General features: G+C 39.7%; 1 protein-coding gene across 9 annotated transcripts in view; it reads left to right on the forward strand.

Moving 5' to 3' along the window:
* The first annotated feature begins 1,590 nt into the window (after nucleotides 1-1,590).
* The window catches only part of LOC107226295 (collagen alpha chain CG42342), a 173,495-nt gene continuing 156,512 nt past the window's right edge, over nucleotides 1,591-18,573 (forward strand). For all 9 annotated transcript variants that reach the window (XM_046746444.1, XM_046746436.1, XM_046746437.1 and 6 more), the window contains exon 1: nucleotides 1,591-2,915. In XM_046746444.1, the coding sequence (XP_046602400.1) occupies nucleotides 2,537-2,915 (379 nt within the window). In that variant the 5' untranslated portion in view covers nucleotides 1,591-2,536. The remainder of the gene's footprint in view (nucleotides 2,916-18,573) is intronic.

Here is an 18,573-nt window from a genome sequence, read left to right on the forward strand (position 1 = left end):
TCAAAAATTTGTGTATATTATATGAGATGTGTTTTTTTTTTTTGTGGAAATCAATTTTTCTTCTTTTATTTTGTGATTCTCAATTAGTTGCAAAGAGGTTTCGGAACTGATGGCGTATTTCCAGGCAAAGTTTGTCATTATCGTCTGTTTGTGAGTTTCGTGTGATTCTACTTCATTTACATTTGTCCGACTGCTTGTTTTCGGTTTTTAGATATCTCGTTCAACTGTCTGATCATTTCGGTGTAACGGAGTAGTTAATTCAGTCGCAGATCTGCCAAGTCGGATAAACTTCTTCGCAGCTTTTTCGAATCTCCATAATCGTCCCCGATTTACGGTATTAAAAAATGTTAAATCGTAACGAAATATCAGACTTAAATGTCGAGGGTTCCTTTTTTTCCGCGCGATTAGTCAGTCGTCAGAATGGTCAATAAAGTATTCAATTTACAAACGGTGAAGAGTGCAAAAACGTGACGCAGCTTTTTCTTTGAGCTTTAAAACCGGAAGGTAGAAGCCGAGCTTTTCTGATAACGTGGATGAGAATTCATAGATTTAAAATTTGGTCAATTGAGTCGTAAATCAAAGAAACTTGAACGACTGTGATATTCTTTGAGGACTTGAATGCATTTCTGGCTCTGTGAAATTTCACCACTTCGATCTTTCTTTGTTTTCAATTTACGAAATTTTTACGTTCGGCATCTTGGTCATTCCGATATTCGGTTTTTCTGATTTTTTACAACCACTCGCTGAGTAAACTACGCTGTGTAAGTATATTTGAACTTTCGGAACTTTGCTCTATCGTAACTTGAATCTTCGGAATCCTGCATTTTGGAACTTTGAGTCGTTGGTTTTTCTACCATTCGAAACGTTGTTGTTTCTTAAAAGTTTGATTTCTTTACTTCAAGTTTCGCCGGCAAATAATTCGGAATTAGACGCTTACAGAACTTTTCAAATTCGGAACTTCGACCCCGCCCCAAAGTTTCATCACTCGATATCAACGGAAATCAAATTACAAGTTACAAATCAATATCAATCACTCGAACGAATCGGAGCAATTCGTTTGACTTCCAAGCGACCAACCCCTCGGTCGAGAAGACTTCGAGGCTGGCCGAAAAGCAGCGATGTTTAAAGAGAATTCTGGAAGCAGCGAGAGGTTGCGCCCCTTGAGGCGTGATAAAGGGGGGGGGGGGGGGGGGGGGGGATTAATTCCGTGTTCTATTCTCGTTAATTGGCGGAATTGGGCGTAATTTTAGCCGAGAGAGGAAGCTAGGCAAAGGCGGTCGTCAGCGAGGGTGTTGATTGCGCTGATATTACAATATTTACGACGAAGCGTCGAGCGTTCTTCTCCTTCTTCTCCTTCTTTCGTGCAACCTAATTGGAGTAGATTGGCGGCCGCATGCCGCGAGCCACATGCCGCATGGTGCATGGCCACATCGCGTCTGCACGAAGAGGCGCTCGTTGTATTCGGTGAAAGCCCCCGGCTCTCCGTAAGCTCCGAACACCTCCGAGGGGGGCCGGAAACTCCCGAATCCCGCTCACCCTCGGCTGCCGCGAGCTTGTCGCCCCTCCACATCCAGTCGTGCTGCGAGCGCCGCGCAGCGAACTTCGCCGAGGCTTTACGGGGGTTCAGCATCGCGCCCATTCTCAGCACCGTATTCTCGCTACTGTCAGTAACGACTCGCGTCGAGTTTCCACGTGCAGCGCCGCGGAGGATAGTGCCCGCGACAAATTAAATAAATTAAAGAAGAAAACCGGTACAAGTTTTTAAACCTCCCAACAATAAAATTTCAATAAACTCAGTGTTTCCGGAAGCTAAGAAAAATGCACACCGTTCATTCGTCGGAGGGTTCGAATCGTCGCGTCAAATTGGCGCCCTGTTAACCCCGTATTTATTAACCGATCGATCCATTTTATCTAATTATAACGTTGCGTCGTTGTTTTTTTTTTTTATTTTTCTCTTCAATTTGTTTAGTTCGTTGTTTGTTGTTGTTGTTGTTTTTTCTTTTTCTCTTCTTCCCGCTGTTGTTTTCTCTCTGGTTCGATTTTCCCCATTATTTTTCTACATCGTCGATTTTTTTTTTTCCCCCCTCAGGGACAGGTGTGAACGGTGATTATACAAATCGGTTTTGGGATAATTGATTATTTAATCATTGTGACGATCGGTTATCGAGTGTGAAACACAGTGATGAACGAGTATGGATATTAAACAAACGCAATTCCGTAATCCTGACAAGTAATTGAAACAGCTAATAACGACAAATTAATACTAAATAAAAAGTCTCGTACGTCGTACATATAACAGTCGTTACGCATAAATGCGGTGATTTTTTTCCGTTCTCAGGCACGTTCGAATTTGAAGAGGGTGAGAGTCGAGGGGTCGTATTTAACCGCGAGAATTAACGGGAGGTTTGAATAAATTGAATAGATAGCGGAGGATAAATTTAAATAACAAAAAAAAAGAAAAAGGGAAAAAAAGAAAAAACACCGTTTTTCATGACAAGTTTCGGTGAGTAGCATTCGTAGCTCAGGTGTCGGTAAAATGGAGTCGGACATAAACTGGTCGCGGAAAGGGCTCGAGCAGCAGGAAGCTGCAGCGGTGCCGAAGAAGTTCCGGAAGGGTATGATGACCGGAAGCGGGACTGAGAGCAATGGATTTACGTGGGCTATGTGCGCGCTGTGTCTCGCGAGTATCGCCATTTCCGGCGTTTTGGCCTTCCGCGAGTTCCGGCTCGAGGCAAGGATCGCCAATTTGGAGGCGCGCTGCGCGTCTCAACAGCTGCACCAGGAGTCGCCGGAAGTTTTGATCCGGAGGCTGCATCGCGAGATTCGAACCCAGGTCGAATCTCGTCTGGTACAACCGGAACCACCCGTCTTCAGGGTCAGACGCGAAGTCACCGAGAACTGCAATTGTCCGGCAGGTGAGCTTCAAATTTGCTGTTTAAAAATCCTGCCCTTATTTTCCTTATGTTTTAAGATTTGTCTATATTTAATCGAAAAGCTTGGATGATGTTGAGGTCCTGAAGTGCGAATGAAATTTGACGTGAGAAAAAAATCATCGTTTTTTAACTTTCTAACGTTCGAACTTTGAAGGAATTAAATCTGACAAATTGGTATCGATTTTTTCAACTTAGCATCACTATTCAATGAATCTCAGACATTTTAATTCCAAAGTTATGGAGAAACTGGTTTTTTTCCGAATATTCGTCGTGGCGATAACGTTGCCAACGTTTTCAATCTTTATATGATTCGAAGAGTAAAGGTGTCCAAATGTACGAAATGGTAAACTTGGGGCTAGAATAAATGAGAACTTGAGTTTTTTATCAAGCCTGACCGATCGAAACATCAGATACATAATTATTGCCTACGACTTACGTCGTTGGTGAAAAAGAACATCGATACTTTAGCGTTGAAATTCTTTCTACAAGGCTATGAGAATACGATTTACTCAAACATGGACCTATTGGATGATTCGTGTTCTTCTTTATCTCAATTAAAGGGTTCTCGAAATTTTAAATGATGATGAGCTACGAGGTTGAAGCTAGGAACGTTGTCGTAGAGAAAGATTGGGGAAAAAATAAAACTACTTATCACCGTACTCATATATTTTCAGAACTTGAGTAATTTCAGTTGCAAAATAGGGATATTTTATTCGTCACGGTGAAATGTAATTCGTTAGACCAGCAAATGTTAGTGTTAATACATATTGTAAAGATGTTCACGTCGATGGCAAAAAGATGAAAAAAGCATTTTATTCGGTTTGAATGAAATTCAACACATTTTCTTCAACTAACAATAAGTGCCTTACATTTTTTGAATCGCGGTATAAATCAAATTCATGCGTAAGTAATAAATTCACGTTTTGTAGGCACTACATTATATCCGAATGATAAAACTTTCCTGTCATCGTAACAGCAATAATAATTTTGTTCTGTATCAGATAGTGATCAAAACCGTGCAGTTCAGACGCAGAAATTATTCCCTTAGTTGCGTTACATTTACGGTTTATTACTACTGATACAACCGTGCGTAATAAAAATGTGCCATTTCATTTGACTTGTTTATCAAACTAAAGTTCGAAAAATTTAGTACTGGAAGATAATAAATTCTTAGTTACATGTGAACCTACTAAAAATGTAGTAACAAGAAGTAGATTTTATTCGAGTGGTGCAGTTACAAGCAAATCAAACTAATGTTTTCTATCAAAACATAAATTGTGAAAAATTGACAACCTGATGCATTCAAATAGATATTTACGTAGTTTCTATAAATGAAAATTTCACCAGTTGATTATAAAATTTAATTGCTACGAGCGCTTCATTTTTCTGCGTGTGATTCTAACGAATTAAATTTTATCAAATACGGCGGTTTACTTCTTCGATTTCGTATAATTATTGGAACCGGTTATTTCGGACTATAACATTGGAGAATGTGAAGATAACCGTGAATTCCGATGAGGAACTATGTATTATAATTTTTTTTTTTACCATCCGATAAAACTTAAATGATCTGAGTATCTGGAGAAATTTATTTTGTAGCGATTTACGTACACTTCACACCAAAATATGATAATCAAAAAATCGTAATGGCGAATCGTGTTTTTCGATGATGTGTAGAATATACTGAAACACGAGGGTTCGTTCAACGTTCGTCTTGGAATAAGCCCGCATGTCGAATTCTCGTTTTGTTTTCGATTTTTAATCATCTTTTTATTTCTATTTTACTTTTATTTCCCACCTAACCAATCGTGACTTTGTGTTGTTATCAGCGCGGTTCGCGGAAGGCTTTGATTCGTGTTATTGAGCTGCATTAATCAGAAACAACGCCGAATGCTTATCGCCAAGGAATGACGCATAGAATGAGCGCAAACACAGTAATTCCCACCTGCGTTCGTCTGCAGCTTGGCTGTTTGCTCTTCGCATGGGGTGCGAGGGTTGTTTACCCCCGCGTTCTACCGTTGATCAAACGTCAGAGCGAGGCATCGGCCTCGCGGCTCGATGGACATCGCGTAAACGGTGAAATTGGACCTTTGAGTGGTGTAATTTTTCATTAGCATTCGAGCGACGGGAGACGAAAGAGGGAAAGGGGGAGAGAGAGAGAGAGAAACTGAAAGAGAACACTCCCGCCTTTAAACCTGTCCGATCAAACTGTTAATTTAAATATTTGTTATTCGGTTCACGATTAGAGCTGTTTTTCCATCCAGTGTATGAAATAACATGAGGGTGAAGTTGTTAACGTTACCGTAACGATGCACGTTTGTAAAAAAAATCGTTACTTTGCACTTTTGGGAATGTTCGAAATTTATTAAACCGTGATAAACAAGAGATACTATTATTTTGAATAGCTGACTCTTTGAAAGTCATTCTAAAGTCTTGCGCAATAATGCTTTTTTCCTTAATAGCGATCATTTTTGGGTCTGAAAGTTTATAAGTTTCTCACTTTTTTGAGACTGCTACCAGCTCTGCACAAACATCCTCTTGAGCTTTTGCAAATCAAAAGTGATTATAATTTTATGATATGTATACATGGTTAATCATAAGTAGGTGCTGGATAGATATGTATTCAAAATTACAAAATATGTACGTATAATATAAACTAAAAAAAGTATAACGTGGGAAAAAATATGGTGAATAGAAATTGCATTTTCCACTACAGACTCCAAGCATCATACTTTATGTACAGAAAACTTAATAAGTAATGAATATATATTTACGTATTAATCCGTGCCTTACCGATAAGAAAAACTCACCCGTCATCGAGTCATGAATATATTTCACAAAAAGACAGTCGATCTTTCAACGAAGGTTGACATAACTATAAAACATCGCTACGTATCGACTAGACTCTGCGACTCAATAAATCCTTACAAGTGTATAAGCGCAAATAAACCGTTAAGCTAATTTAGGGTCAGAAATAGCCCGGCTGAGTGAGTTTATTTCCATTTGGTTGAAAAAGCAAACGGTGTAGAAGGAGCGCTGCCGCGTAATGGGGTAGGAATTGGGCAGCACGGCGGCTGCCTCGGAGGTTAAAACCTCGCGATAAGAATGCTTGCATTTATTATTATAGGAGGGAGGGGAGTGAAATTCAGTGTTAATGCGATCCTCCTGAGCCAAACGGTGAAAAAATAAAATGAAAAAAATTCCCGAAGAATATAAGCCAAGAGAAGGTGAACAAGCGAAGTGGAAAAAGGGGCGAAGGGGGAGGGGGAGGGGAAGGGGGGAGGAGGTCGTCCTTCCGACGATCCAAACTTTTAAAGCGGACAGGTGACGCCAAGTGACGTCATCTAATGGTGTTTATGGCTTGGGTAGATTATCATTCATCTGTGACATGCTCGCGACGAAGCCGCACTACGCAGGGTCTCTCCACACACTGAAAGAAGCTCAACTTTATCGCAGGCGAGTATAACATACCGGGAAATGACAACTTGGTGAATCAGGTATGAATTGTAATGAAGTGTATGAGAAACGGTCGTGCTTTGCGAGTAGTTATAATGCTTATTCTCACCGACGATAAGTCATTGTTATACTCAAAATCCAGTATATTATTATTTTACTTATTTTTTATTTTTTTTTTTTCCCGATTAACGTGAAAAGTGTCAATGAAACAAGTGTGCGACGGCTTAAGTGACCTTGGAAAAGCGCGAAGATCACTCGTGTAACCTGAGAAAATAACCGTGGACTCTGTAATCGGATAAAATGCTTGGCGAAGGAAACGAGGAGGAAAGAGAGGCAAGAGAACTTACGACGAAGAAGTTTCCCGAGGATCTGAAGAATTTATTTTTCAAATTTATCCGACCATCCGTGACCAATTTAGGTACGTCGTTCGCTACGGCTGATTGTGAGCTTTTCTGGCAGCTTGCAGAGCTGCTTCTGGAGGACTCGCGTCTCTCAGCGTTATTTTCAATCCATTAATGGATCCCGTTCCTCCTTTAACCCCCGGTCGACGAGAATCGAGGCAGAAACCCTCTTCCTTTTGTGCCTTCTCGGTTTTCGGTGTATGTTTCCTTCTTCTGTATTCGGGAGCTTTTTTTTTTTTTAACCACTGACCGTATCGTGCCTAGGTGCTAATTTTCACCGCGGAAAGAGTTCGAGGGTGGATAGAAACAAGGGTGATGAGTTTCAACGCGTCTTTGCCGTACTAATATCCACGAGCACCACTCGATGGTTGAGGAAGAGGACGAAGAAGAGGAAGCAGGAGAGGAGAGTTTAATCAAATTCTGAAGTGCAGGGCGTACCGCGTAACTCTGCAGTCGGATAAAGAAACACTCGACTCGATTATGCGCCCGAACATTCGAACGATTTGACTCCACTTCGTTTTTTTTTTTTTTCTCTTCCGAGGGGGTATTAGTTATGAACAAAAATAACCAACACGCTTCGCCCGCCGTGTCGCCCATCCTTCGGCGTGCAGAACGCTCGGCCCATCGACAAGATAAGATTAAATTAATTGAACGAAGCTCTTCATTATTTTTATTTTTTTTCTCTCTCTCTCTTTATTACTTCCTTTTTTTTTAACCGGTATCGTACATTCGGAATAAAGTTTCTTTCAGACGAATAAATTCAATTCGAAAATACTAACACGCGAGTACATGTATAATATAATATAGATTGATTTTCTAGCGTGTGTTTACGATCGATGCTTCTTAAAACTTGTCTCTCTCTCTCTCTCTCTCTCTCTCTCTCTCTCTCTCTCTCTCTCTCTCTCTCTCTCTCTCTCTCTCTCTCTCTCTCTCTCTCTCTCTCTCCTCTCTCTCTCCTCTCTCTCTCTCTCTCTCTCTCTCTCTCTCTCTCTCTCTCTCTCTCTCTCTCTGTTTTTGGAAAAACATTCATTGAAATAACAGAATCGGAGGTGAAGAATAATTGAAGACCGAATGGTTTCGTATTTTCGTTGTAACATTTATCCTCTTTTCAACCCCCCAAATCTCAGGAGCGAGATATGATCTTGATTAAGTTTATTTATAATATCCTATGGTTGGGAAGATTTACCATATCCTAATGTGGAGAATTTGAGATGATCGTGATAGCAGCGCCGTTCGAAGGAGCGCGGCCTGTAATCACTAGTCGTTAGGCTCTTAGTTAGAGTAATATATATTATGGGCATGATACGTTTTACAGCGTATACCTATATCTACACATATTTTCGTGCTTACGCGTACGCGGCTCTCTGGTGGCATCATCTGGATTTCATAGATTTGAACGAACCTAAATTAAACATCATTCCGATATTTACCGGCGTAACTCAACTCGCTTGTATAATTTTTCCCAGGCCAGCCGTGCAGCATGCCAATTAAAAGTACGAGAGCGGTGAAAAGACACGCGTGTCTCGAGTGTTATAACCGAAATGGTACCTATTCGTGCCTCGAGTCCGTAAAGTGACCAAATACTCGAGCGTGTCATATTTTTCATTCAAGTGTTATTTGGACGATCTGGGTTTTCATTTATTTATTTTTTTTTTTTTATATTTATTTTTTTCTCTCTCTTCTTACCGAAAATATTTTCAGGCTTAGCTGACGCTTGTCTTCTTTATTTCACTTTGCCGCGTATTTATTACGTGCTTCTCTCTGATTTTATCGCGTTATTTATCGCACGAAATTCTCTTTTTCCTTCTTTCGTCAGAGACCGTGCAACGCGGATGAAAAAAGAGACGATTTTAAAAATGTTTGAGACAATTTGGCCAGTGCCCAACTTGGCGTGGCTTTATTATATTATATATCTATCCGGTTTCGGTTTGATCGAGTACTAATGATTTGTCATAGAAGTTTTCACGATTGATAAATGGCATTAGAAAGTTGAAATTGTACAAAATCAAGTGACAAAGCGTCACGAGTTTGTCATGACACAAAACATTCACTCCCACGCATGAAAAATTGCTAAACAAAATTTTCGACCTTTTTCGCATGACAAGAATTGCAGAATTTATTTTCTCCTCTCGGTTAGTACATTTTATTCTGAAAAATAAAACGAAAGAAGAATCAAAGAATAACGTATGCGATAGATGACAGATTCAAAGCTGCCAGAAATATTTTTCGTGTAGCTTGTTTCTTTTTATCTTCCTTTTTTTTAATCATGAGTTGGTTGAACTTTATACACAGATCTTTTTATCTGAAAATGCTTGTTCATAAAAATTGACCAAACGGAGATCAGAAATGATATAAAATTTGGGTAGGGGTAAATAACTAGAATTTTCGATCGATAGAAGGACCAGAATATCGAATTTTTATAGACACGAAAATCTTGTTCACAAAATTTAAAAATGCGGCAAGTCCAAGTATAGAAAATTGTACGTGTAAAAAGTCGAAATACAGAACGAAAAAAAAAATATATAAAGGTCAAAACATAGAACGGTAAAATTGAGAATCTGTATACGCTTCTATATTATCGAGAGAAATTTTGACGATTCTACGGTTCAGCATTCTACGTTCTGATCCTTTATATTTTTGTACTTTGAAATCCTTTCACTTTCAAAGTTGTCAAAATTTTCACTTCTTAAAAAATTCGATATTATAACCCTTCAGTTTTAATCGTTCTATATTCTTATCCTAAGCCTGAAATTTGAAAATGCGGTTGAAAAAATTTCAACCCCTCGCAGTGAAATTTCTTTTCCGAGGTGAAAGCTTACCGTGTATCCTTACAACGGTTTCTCCTTGCATGGGAATTTGCCGAGTATTTACTCGGGGAAATTATAAGGGGGATACCCTAACAAATAGTGTTCGGCACTAAGAAGAGCGAGGACAGTTTCCCCGACCAGGGTAAGGTATCAAAACGCTGGCAGGTCTGCGACGCTTTGGTATCTCTTCGCCGCTGCTTCACGTGGCGCTCCTGGCACCGGTGCTTCACCGCTTCACTCTGTTGGAGCCTTAAGTGGTACCCTGCTATGTGTAATGCATATAAACTAGGCAAAGTGTGGGTACATAAGGCACTTACCTATCCACCTAACCTAACACTCGTGCACTTGGGGCCACCTCAACGTAAACGCCAAAGCTTTGAGTATGGTTTGCCTGTTTGGCGTACGAATTTCAACTTGAGATTCTACCTCCACCCAGACCGCCCGAATTGTTTGGGGGCTCATTTCTGATGCCGTTTCAGTTGCTTTGTGCCATTTTCAGAGAACACGGGTTCAGTCGTGGCACGGCGAACTTTTGGGGCGGGGCTGGTGTTCAGAATTTAAAATCTTCCGAAAGGGCCTAGTTCAGAATTTTTTGGTGGTGCAACTTGAAGTGAAGAAATAAAACTTTGAAGAAACAACAAAGCCTCAAATGGTCGGAAATCCGTCGAATCGAAATTCCGAAATGCATGATTTCGAAAATCGAAGATACGATTGAGCAAAGTTCCGAAGAACAAAGTTTCGATAGCGTAGAATTGCGAAAATTAAAATATACTCACGCAGCGTAGTTTACTCAACGAGTGGGTGTGAAAAATCAGAAAGACTGAAAATCAGAATACCCAGAATTATGAACGTAAAAATATCGGAAATCCAAAACAAAGAAAGACCAGAGTCGTGAAATTTTGAAATTCGGAATTTCAATCCCGCCCCAAATTTTTTACAAAATTAATATTACACAGCCGAAATCGTCGCTACATTCAAAAATTAGCGTAACCGAAAATTGACTTGTTCTCTAATCAAAATTCAATTCACGTCAATAAGATTTTTGAAAGAAAAAGGTGTTGCAGGGATTTATTCGTACCGACCGCCTAATTCATTCCTTCGCTGCCTCGTATCCTTCTATAAATCATTTCTCACCAAATGAACACAACTGCAAATTTTTCTAAGCCTTTAGAATTCTTATTACTCGGATAAAAAATTGATTTCTGCATCCTGCGTTACTAATCGATTTGCGCTTCATAACCGTTCCGTCGACGGACTTTGACTCGCACTTCTGAAATTCAAAAAATCATAAACTTGGTGTATCGATCTACTTTGAATTCGTGCTTGAATATAACTGTGACAAATTCCCATGTTTAGTACTAGCCGAAAAAAATATTCAAGAAAGCTTCATAGTAAAGTATAAAATATCATGGGAACCCGGAAATTTGATTCGGGTTCGAAGGAGAGGATCGTGAAGGTTGATTTGTGGGTTTCGGTAGATCCGAGACGCGTTACGTTCGTCTCTCCATTTCTCTACGCGAGTATCGTGCACCGGGGTTTCACATAAATCACCATCTCGAATCTATGTAAGATTATTCAAACGAGCTCGATTAGAGCCAAAGACTACTTAACGCCCATTCAGCTAAACGAACGAGTAAACGACTCGCATGCGAAGCTTGTTATACCGAAAAGCTGCATGCGGAATAACGTGTAACAAGCTTTGGTGAGCTGCTGCCTCAGTGGCGTAACAAGGTTAATTAATGGTCGGCGATAAAGAAAGCTTATTAGGCTCTTTTTACCGCCGTCTACTTTCGTTTTTTCTCTCCGGTGAGATTTTAAACATCGAATTTGATAGCCGAAGAGTCTGCGGTGTACATATATAGCGATTTACATGTATTATACAGCTATCAGGTAACTCGATAGGCGGCATGCACGGTGTTTGTTACTTGCACAAAGTACCTGCAAGAAACTTGATACCGCTATGCGTGAAGAATCAAAACTTGTCGCGGTTTTCGACCGTTTAATTTCTTAACTGATTTGCTTTGATGAGGGAGATTTTATTGCTAGTGCTTGGTAAATATAATTAACGTCGTGTGCCACTCGCGTCTTTGGTATGTTGATTCAGCGTGTTCGGCATATCTTCGTTCGTCGTGAAAGTATCTGTGTGCAGAGAAAGACAAACGCGCCTTAGTTACATACGTGGTTGAAAATTTACGGGGAAAACGGAAACGGTGCCCGATGTAACACCGTCTGCACGACGACGACGGTTGACGGTGACGAAAGGACGGTAGAAACGTTTTATTTCTCAATGTGTTTAAACCACCCCCCTTGCTGCACAGGTGTTAACGAGACTTTAAGCAGGGGGCGGGGATGAAATGCCGAGTTTGAAAAGTTCCGACAGCGCCGAATTCCGAATGTTTTGGTGGCGAAACTTGAAGTGAAGAGATCAAACTTTCGAATGATCCGAGACCCGACGTTCAAAGTTCCGAAAGAACGCAATGCATAACTTCGACAAGTCAAAGTTTCGAAAGTGCGAAAGTGAGAAAATTTAAAAATCTGAAGCACCGAAATTTCGAATGATCGAATATCTTTAGTTCTATGTATTTCTGGCTTGGTGAAATTTCACCACTTTGATCTTTCTTTGTTCTGGATTTTCGGTATTTTTACATTCGGAATTCTGGTTATTGTGATTTTCGGTTTTTCTGATTTTTCACACCCACTCGTTGAGTAAACAACGCTGTGTGAGTATATTTTAACTTTCGGAATTTTACTCTATCGTAACTTTATTTTTCGGAATTTTGCTCAACCGAGACTTTGATTTTCAGAATCTTACATTTTGGAACTTTGAGCCATCGGGTTTCCGACCATTCGAAACTTTGATGTTTCGTAAAAGTTTGATTTTTTTACTGGAAGTTTCACCACCAAATAATTCGGAATTTGGCGCATTTGAAATATTTCAAATTCGAAACTTCAACCCCACTCCTTTGAACACTTTTCCTTTTCGGATAATCTTTTCAAATCGCTTTTACATCTTCCTTGCCCGGAAACGTGGGTAACTGACGGATCGATGGATGAACTCAAAAATTCATCAGTCTCCAACCCCTAGCGAGTCCCGGCGCTCCTGGAGGATCTAATTGTGCTAATGCATCCCACCAAAACCCAGATGGGATGATACTTAACGATTACGTCATAGCCATCTGCGATGTACTTGCTACGGAGCAGTTTCTCCTCGAACTCGGGGCTTGATCGACGACGTTCATTCCGTTTTGCAATTAGGTTTAACGAACCGACGAACGATTTAAACCTCTGTTATTTTTTGCTACTCCGCGTGCCTTTAACATCGCGATTGTTTATTCAATATCTTTTTTGCATCCCGTCCGGTGGGTGACGAATTTCAAAAACTCTGAAGCGATAAAACCGATTTCTACGTAGTCAGAAAATTTCACTCCAACTTGTAGAAAGATGAAAGGTTTGGTTGAAATCAATCGTAAAAATATATATAAGCTCGCCGAGTTTTGTTGCCCGAACTAATTTTCTACCACACCGAGAAATTTTGATCGTATCGCTGTCGGTTTCAAATACCACTCAACTTTTTTTTGTACCTTATCAAACATTGTCAATTTTTACTGTCTTTTTACGCACGCGAATGAATTCTCAGAAGATAATAAACGTCTCTATTGTATAAAGTTCTACTTCTTCTATTACGGCAGTTAATTTTGTTTTGCTCAATGAGTGTAGAACGCGTAGGAAAAAATTTGATTGATTAAACCAACTCGTTGAATGTCTCGTGACCCACAAAACCACTCGTTAGAATTAAAGCGAAGAAGCTTACAGTTGGTCAAGCTAATTGCAAATATCAACTAAAATGAACCTTGTATAAGCTCGGTTATGCGAACTCAAATAAAATTCCTCCCGAAGCATTATCGATCGAATTTCGTCCCTCGACGTAGCTTCTGACCGCAGGTTTATTTCCAAGACAGTAAACTTGGAAGGCCCTGAAAAAGTTTGAAATTCGGGTGAGTAAAAAGGGGCGAAAGACGACTCGATAAAACTCCCCTCTGACTCTTCGACAATCCGCGACATTGACGAAGCCATCGAATTAGAAGGATATCGCAGGTGCAACGATGCATGGATATGCGATAAGGGGATACGGTCACGTATCGGATTCGGTAACCGTCAGGGTGAGTCTGTCGACGGTCGACGAGGGAATAAGAAACGGTATGAAAGCGGAGGAATGAATGCCGATGAAGTACCGGTGGATGCGAGGAAAAGAAAAGGGGAAGAAGGGGAAAGAAAAAGTCGGGGGTGATTTCCGCCCTCCGCCCTTCTCATACGCGCATGTAAAACAAGGGCACGTAGCTTTCCGCCTTGCGAAATCGGGCCAGGCTGACCGCGCATATATCTCAACCTGAGAGGGAGCTTTCGTGGGGGGATGAAATGGGCGGCCGACTTCCGCCCTGCGCCCTTCTACCAGTCCTCGTCTCTCCACGCTCGCTTACCGCGAAAATAATGTATGTGCTGTCAGGCGCATCGTTATATCGTTCCGGGGATTATTAAGGGTAAGAAGTTTGCCACACACAGGGTACTGCAAAGAGAGAAGAGGTCGGCCCCTTTTCCGAGGCTGCGAGTGACGTTCACCCTGATCGAAATCACCCGCCGTGCATTTATACACGGCCTATGGAGTCAAAATTTTTGTTATCTTTCATCTGGAAAGACTAGAGGATCAAAAAAAGAGAGTTTAGCCTCACGTTTCGACTTGGATGATTCGGTATTACGCAATTCTACAGTGAGCCAAGGGGGGCGAAATTCATTGACGTAATTATTATCCTTCCATCTGACTTCGTGGTAAATAAATTACCCTTGGATTTAACACCACTCAGTTCGCTGTTCAAGTTACTGCAGATATTCTCCGAGTTACTAAAACGACGCTCCAATTTACTGCGGAGAAACGATTTCATCGAGAAGTGAACAGTTTTTTAATGAAAAAAAAAATTAAAAATTAACTTCAACTAATGAGATTGCAAAGAAAGAAGAATCAAGTTGTCAGAAAGTGATAATGAAATTCTTTAAATAGAAACAAAAATGACGATGGGTGAAGTCGGTATTGCAGAGTAGCTATGAAAAAGGTATTAAAAATAAAAATTCAAGTTTTGATTCACTCATAAATATGACTTTTAAAAACTGATCAAATCTTAAGGACATCTTGTAATGATCGAAATTGATGGGTATGAATTTTTTTTTTTTTTTTTGCGCCCTCTTTTTACCTTTTTGTCACGCAAGAGGAGTAAAATTTGAGGAACCGAAAGGAAAACGGAGAGTGAATTGACTTATAAACCTTTCGTGGAAAACACAGGGTGAAGAGAAATTCTCTTATCGAGCTTTTTACATATTGCATGAGTAGGTACCTGAAGTTTCATCGTAAAGCATTCAAGGGAAAACGCGAAGTGGTTTGGTGAAGAAAACGACCGTACGCACTTGTTGTTTCTTCATTTTATGGGCTCGTTGAAGTGGAAATTTAGCTCAATGCACCGCGAGTATACATACATTCGATGCTTGGGAAAGCAGGATGTTTGAAGAATAAAGTAACCAGAATATATCTTTGAGTGCCCGCTTATGCTTTATTTTTACGTTGTTCCTTCAAGGTTCTGATTTAAACATAAATTCGCTATAAATGTTTGAAATCCAGGAGCGAAACAAAAAAAAATTTTAATCCTGTACGCATCTAAAGATAAATTAATTCTTTACTTTGAATTTCATTGTCAGTGGGAAAAAAAAAAATGTAGTAACCTTAATACTATACAATACGTCTATATCGTACCGAAAATCTATCCTATTCTCTTCCCTATCTCGGGTATAATTATTATATGAAAAGGCTTTTTCTATCCCAGGCCTTTAAGATTAGGGAGGGAAGAAACAACTTAAAAATTATCTCCTACTCGATGGGTTGGGGCAGGAGGGTGTCTTTCAAGCCCGAGGGCGAAGAGCCAAGACTCTTTTCGTCTAAATGGCTGTATTATCTGAACCCTTTTTCAAGCCTGGATTACACCTCAATAGAATTCTCAGTCTGAAACAACCCCAAAATTCGTCTCGCGAGATATGTAAGAGGTCCTGGAAAGGGGAATTTTTTTCCTATTTAAGAAAAAAAAAAAAACAACAAAAAACCTTGTTTTCGATTTGTACTATTTTTCGTTCAAAATATTGCCTCGAATTCAAACACTCGAATGGTATCGATTTTTGAGAATATGTAAATTTGAACAACTGGTGAATTTGAAAAATTAACGACGGAGCCAGGAATCGAACATGGAATCTAGCGATGCTTTACCGGAGACTTACTCCACTAGACCACCTAGCCGCCCTGACTCTGTTGTCATTGATTTCTCTCATAACCAGTGAGTTCAAATTTGTTTTCATGTGCCCGATTTGTATGAGTAAGAATTTCTTCTCTGCATGCACGATGTAAGGAGACTGTAGTGTGTAGATGTTTATGTTTACCCTTTTCAATCCTTTGCTTCCGATGAGAAGCCCGTAAGACGGCAATGCCGTATCGATATCGGTAACGATTTTTATCGGAATAAAAATCAGCTTTCGCGAAAGTTGATGAAAATTATTGATTTTTTTTTTTTTACTCTCAGCTTGTAATTGTTCAGCTTTAATATTTTCCTCCGCACGATTCTAATTAATCATTTTTATCAAGGCTGGCGCATAAATCTTGTCGAATTGATCTTATCCACGATCTTGATCGATGACGGGAGAATGAAAACCGTGAGCGAAAGTGGCGACACTGATTTCACATATTCGCGGCTTGTTAAACTCGTAACAAATTGAAACTAAATTCTCGACCATCGTCGTTCATCAATTCTGTTACATGATAGACTCGTACAAGAGTTTGTGTGAGACGGGCACATAAATAACGCGAAAAATCACTTAGCTAGGAAGGATCTTATCGGTGTTGGTTCACCGCTGCTGCAGCTATAAATCTTGCAATCACTTGGTAGGCGTCGGGACGCCAGAAACGCCACCGCCTTGTTGTTACGCCCATGGTGGATGGGCTCCCTGCATTTCACCCGTCTTTTGTGCTGCAGCTAAACCATTTCATCGTATTTTGTGTAACGTGCACAGCCGATTTTACGGTATCGATAAAGAAATAGGATTAACTCGTCACAATCTCAACAGCATGAAAATTGAAAGAAATTATTGGCTAAGGTTCTTCTGCATCTTGTAAAATTAATGAACTCGTACCGTGCATTGATTTTAGGGTGATGATTTTTAGTGCGTATCAATTTAATTGATTGCTCGCCGTTTAAATACATACCCTAAATTGCGTAATGATCATATCCAATATAATTGCAGCACGCCACCTGCACTTGGTTCTTGACGATTTATTTCCATCATTATTTTCAACACGCTTCGTTTGAAAAATCACCCTTGCGATAGCAGATTATTCTATCCTTTCTTTTTGCAAAAGCACTACGTGCGGTTCTGTCGATTCAATGGTATAATTTCTTCTTTCTCTCTCTCCCTTTTAGTTTTATCTATGTTTTATTGTACCTTGCTGTTCTTCACTTTTTCATTTATTTTGTGCGTTTGTTATTTATAATTTCAATTTTGGTTATCCTCTTTGTACTTTCGTCTGCCCCAAGGTTTGACCGTGGCGTTAATAAACCATTTTTTCTCTTTCTCTCCCTCTCTGTATTTTTACCTATTATAAGATCTGCAAAAATGGATTGTTCGTGTATTCGCTTCACTAAGCTGCTTGATATTTGAAATTCGTTTCAAAAACCAACATTCATTTTGCCGCTGAAGAGATTTTCCCACTTTCTAGACCGGAGTAAAATTATGTATAAGATCAAACGATGAGATAATCGGAAAGCAAAAATTGCTGACTTTAATTCGACGAATCTTGATTTATTTACAATTATTCATCATCTCTTGAGATATTCAATTATCGAATGTAAGAGATTATTTGTCGGGATTCCGAATTACGTTTTTATTTATTCACAACAGCTACGTAAATTTTCGATGTCTGTTCGAATGTAAAAAAAGAAACTGTACAAGAAATTTTATAAAAGTCCAAATTCAATGGTCAATTATACCAGTTTAATGCGAAAAAAGACAAAAAAAAATCGATTCAAATCGGTATATATAAAACTGAAGAAACACTCTCAATGAATGTAACTCGTATCGATAAGCAAAAGCAGAAGTACGCCGATTTTCGTCGGCATTCTCCCATAAAGCAACCGTATAAAGGCCGCATGAATTTTTCAATACTTCGGTAAGTAACGTGGCTCACGTTGAGTACGGAACTCCTTTGAAAAAGTTTCCGTACGTGATCTTGGATCTGAATTTTATCTGAATTAGAAACGAGTCATCCATAAGAAATTTCGGACACGATATAACGCGGGGTAAAAAGACTTTCTCCTTATTTCTCATTCCGTTTTCGTCCAGCCTTTCGCACTTCGAATTGGGCGCGCATTTATTATTGATTGGATGAAAAAATTGTTCGTATAAGAATATTACGTTGATTGAAAGAAGACGAGATGAATTTTCGTAGCAATTTTCAATCTATCACAAACGTCATGGGAAACTGTTTTCAAAATTGTTAAAGCAGCAAAACGGTGTTCTGAAATACGTTCTTAAGTATACAATGCGTGTCAAATTCTTCCAGCGATGTTTATACGAGAAAAAAAAAAGGGGGGGGAGGGGGAACGTGACACGAGGAATCTTAAACTTCTGTAAAGCAGATACGGATTTTGCGGTTCGACGTAATTTAAATGGGTATTGATAAAGTTGAAGAGGACTTAAGCTGACGGAGTCGTGAATGACAAGGGGAGGCGCCACGCCTGATCTCTGAGCGACCCTTGTTAATTGTCAAAGCTGGTTTTCTGGCGTTAAAACGGCGCCGAGTCTCCCATTTAAACAAATCCCAGTGAACATTTTTTTCTACTTCACTTTTGACAACGGCAATTTTTTTTTTTTTTTTTTTTTTCACACACCATC

Source organism: Neodiprion lecontei, chromosome 1, assembly GCF_021901455.1.
Source record: "Neodiprion lecontei isolate iyNeoLeco1 chromosome 1, iyNeoLeco1.1, whole genome shotgun sequence".
In the NCBI taxonomy this organism is placed as follows: Eukaryota; Metazoa; Arthropoda; class Insecta; order Hymenoptera; family Diprionidae; genus Neodiprion; species Neodiprion lecontei.